General features: G+C 46.1%; 1 protein-coding gene across 3 annotated transcripts; it reads left to right on the top strand.

Annotated features, from left to right (window-relative positions):
* The first annotated feature begins 416 nt into the window (after positions 1-416).
* btr30 (bloodthirsty-related gene family, member 30) lies at positions 417-12,654 on the top strand. 3 transcript variants are annotated; one of them, XM_077557372.1, is made up of 13 exons: positions 417-564; positions 1,477-1,598; positions 2,045-2,449; positions 8,350-8,454; positions 8,524-8,619; positions 8,683-8,916; positions 8,986-9,166; positions 9,239-9,331; positions 9,637-9,663; positions 9,757-9,783; positions 9,878-10,053; positions 10,142-10,297; positions 12,131-12,654. In XM_077557372.1, exons 2-13 carry the CDS (start codon positions 1,485-1,487, stop codon positions 12,314-12,316), a joined length of 1,800 nt encoding a protein of 599 aa, XP_077413498.1. In that variant the 5' UTR covers positions 417-564; positions 1,477-1,484; the 3' UTR covers positions 12,317-12,654. The 3 variants fall into 3 exon arrangements, with proteins under 3 accessions (XP_077413498.1, XP_077413497.1, XP_077413496.1); XM_077557371.1 differs by lacking the exon at positions 417-564 and adding an exon at positions 1,055-1,076; XM_077557370.1 differs by lacking the exon at positions 417-564 and adding an exon at positions 1,158-1,204.
* The last annotated feature ends 102 nt before the right edge of the window (positions 12,655-12,756 follow it).

Here is a 12,756-nt window from a genome sequence, read left to right as displayed (position 1 = left end):
CTATGCTTTTATTTGTTGATATTTACATCTGTTTTCCTGCAATTAATATTCTAATGCTATTTCCCTTTTTACTTTAAATGTCAGGTTTTTAATCCACGGTGGAACTTTGCATCATCATTTTTTATCATTCATTTTTTATTCTTATTAGGATTGATACTATACTATAAACTTTATTATTAACACTTGTATGCCGTTTTAAACTGCAGCAAATTGCTAATCAACATAACACTGGCATTCAAGTATCCTTAATATGCACATATGTAATTTAAAATTGTACAAGCATAATAGACATATTTTCAGTTTATTGTATTTTTGTAAATGTTATGTATAATTAGCGACAAAGGGGGCGCCACAGAAGAAACTTGCGCAGGGCGCCACATTAGTAGTTCAGGCCAGCCCTCACATAGCTATTAGCCCTGAGAGTACATACAAGAGTGAAGTGTCGTCGTGATTGATGCTCACGAAAACATGTGCCCTGACCACTTTTGCGAGGCCACGCCCCCCGCAGACGTCACAGTGAAACTTGCGTTTCAGGCTGAGCAGAAACGCAACGACGATAAGCAGGTAAGAAAACTTTTGAAAATTTTTTTATGTACTTTGCAACATCGGACCTCACTTTGCTCCGCGTGTTAAACGCCTCGTGGGAGCAACTCAACATCGTCACTTTATTTTGAAAGGAACAACTACTGCGGTGGCATAAATAGAGATTTAATGGTAGTGGAGGAGCTTTACTTTGAAAAGATGATAGAATATGAGGGGGAATTTTTTTTTTTGGGGGGGGGGGGCGGTTTTAATAGCACTTAAGGCATTTTATGTTGAAATGAACTAATGCAAACAGATGAGTGAAGACCAGCAAGTACCTTTTATTTTTGAAAGGAATAGTTCATCGCATTGATTGAGTCTGAACAGATTTTTATTGTGAAAGTAAAATCCATGAGTGCATATATAGTCTTATTTTGAAAGGATGCTGGGAAAGATGGGATGAGATTAAGTTAGCTATGCTAACGATGCTAGCAGTAAGCTAGCACATGATCCACCACAGCAGCAGGGGCAGAGGACAACTACACAGATGAAAGGTCACCGCTCAGCTTTTTGCTTTGCCCTGCCCAGTCATGATTGAAAAGTCTCATTCTGGCCAAGCACCGCCTGTATGATGTCATCAGTGAACCGACCGGTTGGGGAATGGCGGTCATGTTGTCAAATGGTGTGTGCATGGGTTTGTGTGTGTGTTTTAGTTGATTTCAGTCTATTTGTGTGTGAGTTTGTGTCAGTCGGTGATGCTTTGTGGCTACGCCCTCGGTACACCTGCTGCCAATCAGATAGACATCATCAGAGTTGCCGGTCATGTGACAGGAAGTAGATGTTTTCTTGTTTGTATGTAAATGCTGAGGAATGGGGCGTTGCCATTTAGGCACTTCTTGATTCACCTGTTCTTCCCGGGCTAACGCTAAATTTGATGTGTGTTTTTTGCTGCAGGAAACAAGATGGCAGAGGCGGCGGCGCCAGATCCGTTCACAGAACAGGAACTCACCTGCTCTATTTGTCTTGACCTCTTCATTGACCCTGTCTCCACGCCATGTGGACACAACTTCTGCCAGGTACATGCCAACAACACGCATGCCTTAGCATCATAGGTGCTTAGCCCTAGTCTGCCACATCACTACTTGGTTAGCATGCTAGCGTAGTATCAGTGTCTTATATGTCTGTGTGTTTAGTGTTCTACTTAGCATCAATATATGACCTGACTGGTTAGCGTGCTATTTTGCTAGCATAGCATCCATGTGTCACATGACTGGATAGTGGACAGGCTTAGCTTTGTGTTAACTTAGCATCAAAGTGTCACGTGATTATGTCCCATGCCTGTTTGGTTAGCATGCTACCTTAGCATCAGTTTTTGTCATAACTGTATGTTTAGCATGCTAGATTAGCATCAGTGTATCATTTGACTGACTGTTTTGTTAGCATGCTAGCTTAGTGTGTCCCATTACTCTTTGGATAGCATGCTAGCTTCTTAACCTCAGTGTGTATGCTGATTTTTTTATAGGCCTGTATTGGTGGCTACTGGGCATCGACTGCGACATGTACGTGTCCGCTATGCAAACACGCCTTTGAAGAACGTCCTCAACTGAGCATCAACAAAGTTTTTGCTATGATCACGGAGAATTACAAAATTTCACGCTACGGTGCCGCCGCCGCCACCATATCCAGTACGCCGTCCAGCAACAGCAACCCGTTTGTGACGGCGTCCAATGAGGACGTGGTTTGGTGCGATGTCTGCACGGGAATCAAGCAGCCGGCCGTCAGCTCCTGCTTGACGTGCACGGCAGCGTACTGCAGCGAACACATCAAACCGCATCACAACACGCCGTTCTACGCCAAGCATCCTCTCATGGACCCGCAACAGGCGCTCAGGGGACGCACCTGTGAGCTACACCGACGCCTACTGGAGGTGAGAGTATAGACACCAAAGGGTGACAACAGACAAGGTCATACATGATACATCATACATGATCGCATGTTCACAGGGGAACATCAACGATCATAGATGATTCATGAACAGGCGTAATTATAATACCTGAACACACTATACAGTTGTGTCTTGAGATACGAGTGACCAACTTATTTTTCGAGATACAAGCCATCATTCAAACGATTATTAGACTCACTTCAGCAATTTGGCAAATAGAAGACAATCCCAAACAACTGCTTAAACAGGGATGTGATTTTTCCGCTAATTCGCGGAATTCCGCTTTTTTTATCTCCCCCCCCCAAAAAAAAATCAGATTTTTTTTTAATTTTTATTTTTTATTTTTTAATTTTTTATTTTTTTTTAGTAGTTCATTGTGTATGCACATGACTCCGACAGATAACATCTTCTGCTATAACAAAGACATTTGTGGTATGTTCTAATATGAGTTACTTTTCATTTGGTCATGATACAATTATTTGTTCATGAAAGTTGAACTCTTCAACATTATTTATGTGTTAACTTAGTAATCCCATTAGTTAGATATGATGATATTCTCAGTGATAGTTTTTAAAAGCAAAGGCAGTCCAATGTTTTTGAATGTGACTGATTTTGAGTTGACTAAAACTGCCATTTTATATGGGATAGTTCAATATACATTGAAAATTTATGCTGTTGTTTTGTCTATTTCTTTGTCATGTGAGTGCATTGAAAGTACTTAAAAACACGGAAAACCCATGAGCTCCGGGGGGCTAGCTGGGTGCCAGCGGCCCCCAGACCCCCGGCTAAATTTTCAGATAATTTCACTTTGGTCAAATCACATCCCTGTTAAAGAAAGGCCCCACTCACTTAATGCTAATGCTAGCATCTATGTTGCGGTGCTTCAACCATTTTAAGTGACAGTGTGTAATCTTTAGCAGCATCTAGTTGTGAACAAAATAATGTGCAAAAAAAACAGTCCTATCACATCAACATACTTCAATTCTTCAACTTTGTCAGCCTAGAAATAAGTTTAATACTTTCAAAATAAAATAGGACTGTGGTTAAGGTTGGGGTTATGTTACCGAGACTGACTCAAAGCTAACAACGCAAGCCTGCTCTTACACATGCTCTTACACAAAACTGTACAAAACTGTAAATAATTTGCACAAAAGTCTGACAAAAGGCTGACAAAATAAGATTAACGATAATACAATAAATATAGTCTTTTGGACTTGTTTTCAGAGTAGTCACTTTCTGTTTTCTTCTATATGTGTTCAAACAATAAGCATCTCCTCACTATGTCTGGTACAACTCCTCTCAATGGTTGAGCAACAATGTGTGGACAGATAATGTAGCAGTATCCATCTATCCATCCATTTTCTACCGCTTATCCGTGGTCAGGTTGCGGGGTCAGCAGGTTTAGCAGTGAAGCCCAGACTACTCTCTCCCCAGCCACTTCAACCAGCTCCACCGGCGGGACCCCAAGGCGTTCCCAGGCCAGCCGAGAGACATAGTCTCTCCAGCGTGTCCTGGGTCGTCCCCGGGGCCTCCTGCCGTTGGGACATGGCCAAAACACCTCTCCACGGAGGCGTACAGGAGACAGCCGAACCAGATGCCCGAGCCACCTCAGCTGGCTCCTCTCAACACGGAGGAGCAGCGGCTCGACTCGGAGTCCCTCCCGGATGAGCGAGCTTCTCACCCTATCTCTATGGTAGAGCAGACACCCTCGTTTCGGCCGCTTGTATCCGGGATCTTGTTCTTTCGGTCACGACCCACAGATCGCTCTACGGAAACCGCTCGGTATCCATTACGCAGTCAGTGTGAATTCGGCGTAAAGGTTATAAACAGAATCTGTGACAAAGGGCAACCTTGGCGGAGTCCAAGCCTCACTGGAAACAAATCCGACTTGCTGCTGGCAATGCGGACCAAACTCTGACACAGGTCTTACAGGGACTGAACAGTCCGTATATCAAGGGGCTTGGTACCCCGTACTCCCAAAGCACCCCCAACAAGACTCCCCGAGGGACACTGTCGAATGCCTTCTCCAAGTCCACAAAACACATGTAGACTGTTTGGGCGAAATCCCATGCACTCTCAAAGACCCTGCTGAGGATGTAGAGCTGGTCCATTGTTCCACGGCTGGGACAAAAATCACACTGCTCCTCCTGAATCCGAGATTCGACTTCCCGATGGGCCGTCCTGTCCAGCACCTCTGAATAGACCTTACCAGGGAGACTGAGGAGTGTGATCTCTCTATAGTTGGAACACACCCTTCGGTTCCCCTTGTTAAAAAGGGGAACCACCACCCCATTCTGCTAATCCAGAGACACTGTCCCCGATGTCCATGCGATGTTGTAGAGGCGTGTCAACCACGACAGCCCCACAACATTCAGAGCCTTTAGAAACTCCGGGTGGATCTCATCCACCCCCGGGTCCTTGCCACAGAGGAGCTTTTTAACCACCTCAGTGACTTCTACCACAGAGATAGGAGAGCTCACCTCAGAGTCCGCAGACTCTGCTTCCCCAAAGGAAGGTGTGTCTGCGGAATCGAGATCTTCAAAGTATTCTCCCCACCGATTCACAACGTCCAGAGTCGAGGTCAGCAGCACCCCATCTCCACTATGCACAGTGTTAATGGTGCACTGCTTCCCCCTCCTGAGACGCCGGATGGTGGACCAGAATTTCCTTTAAGCCGTCCAGAAGTCATTTTCCATGGCCTCGCCGAACTCCTCCCACGCCTGAGTTTTTGCTTCAGCAACCGCCGAAGCTGCATTTTGCTTGGCCAGCCGGTACCTGCCAGCTGCATCCGGAGTTACAAAAAGGCCCGGTAGGACTCCTTCAAAATCCCTTACCGGTGGTGTCCATCAGAGGGTTCGAGGATTGCCGACCACCTTACAGCCACAGCTCCAATCGGCCAACTCCACATTGGAGGTGCGGAACTTAGTCCACTCTGACTCAATGTCTCCCGCCTCCCCCGGGACAAGGGAGAAGCTCTGCCAGAGGTGAGTGTTGAAACTCTTTCTGACAAGGGATTCTGCCAGACGTTCCCAGCAAACCCTCACAATACGTTTGGGTTTACCAGGTCTGACTGGCATCCTCTCCCGCCATCGGAGCCAACACACCACCAGGTGGTGATCAGTTGACAGCTCCGCCCCTCTCTTCACCCGAGTGTCCAGAACATAAAAAACAGAAATCCGATGACACAACCACAAAGTCGAGCATCAAACTGTGGCCCAGGGTGTCGTGGTGCCAAGTGCACATATGGACACCCTTATGCTTGAATATGGTGTTTATGGACAATCCGTGACGAGCACAGAAGGCCAATAACAAAACACCACTCGGGTTCTGATCAGGGGGGCCGTTCCTCCCAACCACGGCCTTCCAGGTCTCACTGTCAATGGCCATGTGAGCGTTGAAGTCCCCCAGCAGAACGAGGGCGTCCCCAGGGGTTGCGGAGCGCTCTCCACCACACCCTCCAAGCACTCCAAAAAGCGTGGATACTCTGAAGTGCTACTTGGTGCATAGGCACAAACAACAGTCAGGACCCGTCCCCACACCCGAATGCGGTGGGAGGCTACCTTCTCATCTACCGGGGTAAACTCCAACGTACAGGCACCAAGCCAGGGGAGAATAAGTATACCCACCCCTGCTTTACGCCTCTCACCGTGAGCAACTCCAGAGTGGAAGAGAGTCCAACCCCTCTTGAGACGACTGGTACCAGAGCCCAAGCTGTGTGTGGAGGCGAGTCCGACTATGTATAGTCGGAACCTCTCGGCCTCACACACCAGCTCGGGCTCCTTCCCCGCCAGACAGGTTTGTTTGTTTATTTCACAAAATCACACAAGCCATGAGTACAATTACATATCCGTGCATTCAACAGCCTTCTTACATCGGAATATGCATTTTTGTTTGAATTGTGAAAAGGGAAACCCCAGGAAGCTATGGGCTTATTAAACGGGGGTCAAGGCCATCACCCTAAATATGAACTAATAAATAATGTATGTCATAATTAATAACAAGTGGTCAATCTATAGATATATTCATAAAATACAAAATAGCTTCTTGTGTGGTCAAACAATGTGATATATGGGTTTCATTTCAGATAGATGAAATAAAACCTATTGGAATAATTGAAAGATTTGATTCGAAGCGAGGAGAAAAAGCAAACACCGTACCACAATATCAATCAACAATACTGTATATTCCTCCAGCAGATAGTTTGATAATGCTGTCCAACTTATTCCATAGGTCAGGGCCTCTAAAAGTTATACTAAAACTGGTGCATTTTAATTTCCTATATTTTCCCTTCAAGAGTAATTTGTGCCTTGTGTGATGTTGATGAGATAACACGTGTATCAGGATGAGATTACAAAGTCCAGCATTTAACCTGTTAACCACATTGTACATGCATTTTGGTATAAATTGATTTCAGGGGGCTTTAGAATACCATATTTGAGGAAAAGTGCCTTTGTTGGAGAATTATGCAAGGACCACGAGATGGCTCGTGTGGCTTTTTTTCTTTAATGTCAGTAGTTTTGCAGTGAAAGTAGGGTACGTATTGCTCCAAATAATGTTACAATAAGTTAGATGTGGCTCAACTAAGGATTTATAAAGTGACAGTAGTGCTTCTATTGGTAAGAATTTCCTTACTTTAAAAAGTAGTCCGACAATGTTGGACAATTTTTTTATAATCTCGTCAATGTGTTTCCTAAAATTAATACATTAATATATATAGACTCCTAGAAATTTAGTAGAATCAACTTTTTTAATAGTGATACCATCAATAGCCACATTCATAACTGGATCTGTAAACTTATGACTGCCCGTATGGAAGACCATATAGGAAGTCTTCCTAATATTTAGTGATAATTTGTTACACTTGAACCAAGTATTAACCTTGCCTAACTGCTCATTTAACAGTTTGTCCAGCTGATCAATACTTTTATTGGACACAAATAAATTTGTGTCATCTGGCAAAGATTATTTTGTGAGTATCACTGCAGCAAAATCGTTAATCTAAATAATAAAAAAAAATAGCGGTGACATTCCATGTCCCAAGAGCCAGTTTCTGTAGCTGGGGATCGGTACGCTAAGGTCCCTACCCTTGGCTGCCGGCCAGCTCACTGTGCCTCTGACCCCTTTGGCCCCTTCCACTGGTGGTAAGCCCATGGGAAGGGGGACCCACGTTGCCTCTTCGGGCTGTGCCCGGCCAGGCCCCGCCACCGGGGACTCGCCAACAAGCCTCCAGGCCTGGCCCCAAAGGAGGGCCCCGGTGACCCACGTCCGGGCAAGGGAAACGTCTGTCCATTTCTTTTATTCATCATAAGGGATCCGTAAGATGTGCTATGTCTGGCCCAGACACCTAGAACCTGTGTGCTATGGGTGACCCTGCCAGGGGCATAAAGCCCCAGACAACATAGCTTCATTGGGACACACAAAGCCCTCCACCACGGCTCATGGAGGGGGTAACAGTACCCACAGCTATATGTTTTTTATTCTTTTAATATTAGTGCTGTACTGAAGAGTTATTAGGTTTTTGTGGATCCCACTGGGGTTCTACGCATGACACATCCCACTACAAAATGATTGGCTGCTTCATCCAGGCAGAATTGCTTAGAACTGAGTGGAATTATTTGTAATACCCCAAAGAGCAGTCAATCTGTATGTATGTCTTTTTCTCCTTATTCAAATACACATTAAGATGCTGTTTTTTTTTGGGGGGGGGGGGGGTGAATGAGGGGGTTGGGGGGTGAATGCTGGACCTGATTGATCCTTTCAGTGGGAGAGGAGAAGATTTGAGGTCCAAGTGTTTTTGAGTTAAGAGTGCGACCACAGAATAATCCTATCAGTCGTATGTGTTCATATGTGAAGATGCGTGACAATGGTGTGTTGACGTTCAGGTGTTCTGTCGGACATGTCAGCGTTGCATTTGTGCCATCTGCGTACTGGAGGAGCACCGAACTCACCAGACCGTGTCTGTCCAGACAGAACGACTCAGTAAACAGGTACCACGCCTTCGCACACACGCACTTCCTTTTTACCTCTCACAATTCAACATGCGGGTGCGTATGTAGAAACACGTGGCAAGGACGGAGCAGGAGATCTTGAACCGGATGAAGGACAAGGAGATGATCCTGGCAGAACTGAAGACAAAGATGGACGGGGTCAAGGTCAGTCTTTGTTTGCCAACCCGTGTTACAAGTGTTACTAACACGCTAACGTGCTAATGTCAGACTTACGGCGAGCGAGAGCGTGGTGAAGTGGAAACGCTGCTGGACGAGGCAGCTGCCTCCCTGGACCGCCTCCGAGCCCAGGTAGTGGGTGGAGTCCAGCAGCAGATGGGGGTGGTTCTGGCCAGGGGTGAGTGGCAAGTCAGCCAACTGGAGGCGGAGCTCGGACAGCTGACGGACAGACGGGCCCGGCTGGAGGGTCAGGCTGTCAGTCAGGACCACATCGGATTCTTACAGGTCAGACAGGAACTCAGGCGACGGAGGTGACGTCTGTTATGTCAGCTGACCTTTGACCTGTGCACTCAGAGCTTTTCAGAGGCAACAGCGCCGTTGGGCTCGGACGAGCCTATTGACGTGGACAACCTGGACCTCAACCTCCACTTCCGCCTAGGCGGAGTCAAGGCGGTGCTGGCCGAAGTCCGTGACAAAATGGAGGACGCCAGGCTGGGCGGCGGCGGGGGCGGCGCCAGAGGATCCGTGGCTTCCTGTGAGTGGCGCCGTCGGACGGACCCCCGCTGCCTCAACTCAACTCAACCCACTCACTTGCTGTGTGTTGCAGTGTCGTCGGTTGACCAGATGATGGCGGCAGAGAGCATGCTCAGTCTCAGAGGGAGCAGCAGCAGTCTGAGGAGGAGCCAGTGGACACTCAGAGGTCATCAGCATCATCATCACCTTCACAAGATTTCAGAGCGGATGAATTTGATTGCAGTGTTTTAATCTGCCAAAGGGAATATCTCACTGGCCAAGACCACTAAGCCAACTCAGGAGACCAAACTATTGATATTTAGTCTCTGCGATGTCTTCGAGATCTGCTGGAGACTCGGGGGAAAAAAACTCCACAAAAAAATTGAATTGTGCCGAGACTGGAGTTGCCATCAGGTCGCCCGTGAGATAGGCCCTTAAGTCAAGGTTTTATTGTGAAAGGGAGACTGACGCTGGCTTCCATTTTCCTTTCAGACCTGAAGAAGATGAAGCCGGTGTCGGGTGCGTACGTCAAACATTCAGACCGTGTCATCAACTTAATCAAATTCATTTCACCGACTAAAAGTGAATTTGTGTTGTGTTGGGGTTTCACAGGTCACAAAAAGGCTCGCGTGTACATGGGTGAGGACCTTTGACCTCTCATTATGTCATCACTAGCGCTATGTTAGCATTGGCAAGGCTAACGGCGGCACGCTGCGCTCTCGTTGGCGTTCAGAGGACGTGACCTTGAACCCGATGACGGCATACCCGTTCCTGATCCTGTCGGAGGACAGGAAGCAGTTTAAACGAGGCGAGAAGCTGCAGTTTTATCGCAACAGTCAGCATCGATTTGACGTGTGGTCGTGCGTCAGCGCCAAGGAAGGATACGCCACTGGACGACACTACTGGGAGGTCTGTCTGACTGTGTGTCGCTTTGCGTGAGCGTGAGGCTGTGTGCCCGTGACTACGTCTGTGTGTGTGTGTGTGTGTGTGTGTGCAGGTGCTGGTGGGCGAGAATAAGGACTGGAAACTGGGCGTGGCAAGCGAGTCGGCACAGAGGAAGGGCCTGTTCGACATGAGCCCCTCCAACGGATATTTCGCCATCTGGTGGAGCGGCAGCCAACTGCGAGCGCTCACCACCCCGCCGCTCACAAAGGTCCCGCTTCCTTTCTGTGTCCTTCTGGCCAAATATCACATTATAGCAAATACTGTATTTTTAGGGCCGCAACAACGAATTGGTAAAATCAATAATCCAAATGTTGACCGATTTTCATCCGTTGCGATTATTAGGTCAGTCATCCGCTACTTTAGGACTTAATGTCTACTCTCATGACACAATTGCATCGCTAAACCAATAAATATGCTGAATTTGGATTATGTAAGCACTGCTGGTTAATGATTGGCTCCTGATTAAACAACCACGTCGTGACCTTTTCAATTCTTTGGAGGTACTAAAAGGGACATTCAGTGATCCCTAGTGCCATCTAGTGGTGAACTCATAATTCATTATATCAATAATAGTATGCAAAAAAAATATATATCGCATAAACGTATTTGATATATATATATAATTGTAGGTCTAGCAATATGGCTGTAGTCTCAGCTTAATAGAGCTGCCATGTTACACCACCATCTTCCTGCTACGGATGACCGAAGGACAACTTCGCAAATGTAGTTAGCCCGGGTGGTGCTTGCATCAAGTGTCGGACCCAATGGATCGACCGCCGCTTACCTTCCACAGCTGCAGGTGGTCGTCACTAACTCCCGTGATTTGGGCCCGTCGCTTGTCAATTTCTGCTTTGGTCTCGCAGGATTTTACTAGCTTTTTTTTTTTTTAAACTAGCTCCTCCCGCTTAGCCACTCCAGCCTATTTCTCCGACTAACTCCTGCTAGCCGCTTTTGTTAGCTGCTCCAGATAATTACGGCTTGCTCGGTTTTAAAGGCTGCCAAGTTGCTGTCGCTCGCCAAGATGCTAGTTTGCTCACACAAAATAAGAATTGGTGGTAGGCTTGCAAAATGAAGTCTCTGATGTGCGTGCTCCTCCGTGCTTCTAATGCTATTCTTTGACCACTGGATGGCGCTAGGTACGACACACTGGGTCTTTAAGGCTGAAGTCATATGAATATACTGTATCCAAAGTGCTCATTTTTTATTTAAAAAATATTTATGCTCATACCAGCCAAACAAACTTGCTCTCAGTATACTTTGAAGTGTTACAAGTGACAATATTTGAAATTATTTTGAAAATAAGCATGTAATTAACTGAGAGAGGAACTTCATCTTCAAATTACCTGTGCCACCCAGTGGGCATAATAAAGAGAAACAGTGTAACACGGCACATGTTGTTTGGTGTCAGTGTATAAATAAACCAAATTAGTGCATTTTTCATTGGTAAATAACAACGTTGACATTTATTCGTACAGGATTATATTATTTTTATTATATATTTTGGACAAAATGTTCTGAAAGTTGGATGGCACGGTTAGCACACCCGCCTCCAAGTGCAGAGGTCATAGGTTTGAATCTGGGCTCCGTCCTTCTTGTGTGGAGTTTGCATGTTTTCACTGTGCCTGCGTGATTTTCGTCCAGGTACTCCGGTTTCCTCCTCCCATTCCACAAACATGCATGCAAGGTTGATTGAACACTCTAAATTGTAAGAATCTGATTATTTTGTCACTAGGTTCACAGAGGGACGGTTTTGAGGCAAGCCTGAATCTTGATGTAGCCGTTGAAACTGAGGATAACAGAAACTAGTTTTAGCAGATATTGAAGACTTGAAGAGATCTGATACGTTCATGCAGCATCCTTTGTGCACTTTTCTGCATTGCCAGTTTGAAAAAATTTTTTTTTAGGTAATTGACAGATCAATCGATTTATTAAAATAGCCATTTGCAGCCCTAAATATTTGGATTTGCAGTGGCCATATTTCACAGGTTTTGGATCAAGTGGGCTTGACCCTACGTTTTCTCCGCCCCCCCCCACCCACCAGGTGAAGGCTCCACCCAAGCTGCGTCAAGTAGGCATATTCCTGGATGTGGAGATCGGGCAAGTGACATTCTACAACGCCAAGTCGGGTTCCGAGATCTTCAGCTTTAACTGCGGCGAGTTCACCGAGCAGATGTTCCCGCTGTTTGGCACCGGAGACAAAGAGGTGCCGCTCGTCGTCCTCACCTGACGCGTCCGCCGTCAACGGTGTGACTTCTGGTCTTGTCTTTGCAATCCTTCTGGGTATAGCGGACCTAGATATTTCCGTTGCAGTGATTGCGGAGTCGGGAACGAGTGAGTGATTGTTGACTGGTTTTCCAGACTCCACCATGGCTCTATATGCAAATTTTTATATACTGGACAGGACTAGACAATTGAGTCGAGAGTCAAATGAACAATAGTTTTTGGACACAACTCGGCCGCCCATAATGACGTCTTTGCTCTTGCATAATTACATTGTACGGGATCAATGTCATCTGACGGCCCTTTCATCGTAACACTTCAACTAATAAATAAATTCTAATCACATTCTATGTTTGAAGATATATTTTTTTGTTTTTTTCTGTTAACAGCTTCTGGCACATCTATGATGTGTTGGGGCCGCACAAGGTGGCAGTGAACACCCAAAAA

The sequence above is a fragment of the Vanacampus margaritifer genome, chromosome 2 (genome assembly GCF_051991255.1).
Source record: "Vanacampus margaritifer isolate UIUO_Vmar chromosome 2, RoL_Vmar_1.0, whole genome shotgun sequence".
NCBI classification, from domain to species: domain Eukaryota; kingdom Metazoa; phylum Chordata; class Actinopteri; order Syngnathiformes; family Syngnathidae; genus Vanacampus; species Vanacampus margaritifer.
This window is presented reverse-complemented; position numbering and strand designations above follow the sequence as displayed.

Excerpts from the sequence above, each read along its gene's own strand:
- btr30 (XM_077557370.1), top strand. The coding sequence starts at position 1,183 with ATGGCGGTCATGTTGTCAAATG. Across the intron at positions 8,917-8,985 it reads ACCACATCGGATTCTTACAG|AGCTTTTCAGAGGCAACAGC; the intron begins GTCAGACAGGAA and ends CTGTGCACTCAG. Across the intron at positions 9,664-9,756 it reads GAAGATGAAGCCGGTGTCGG|GTCACAAAAAGGCTCGCGTG; the intron begins GTGCGTACGTCA and ends GGGGTTTCACAG.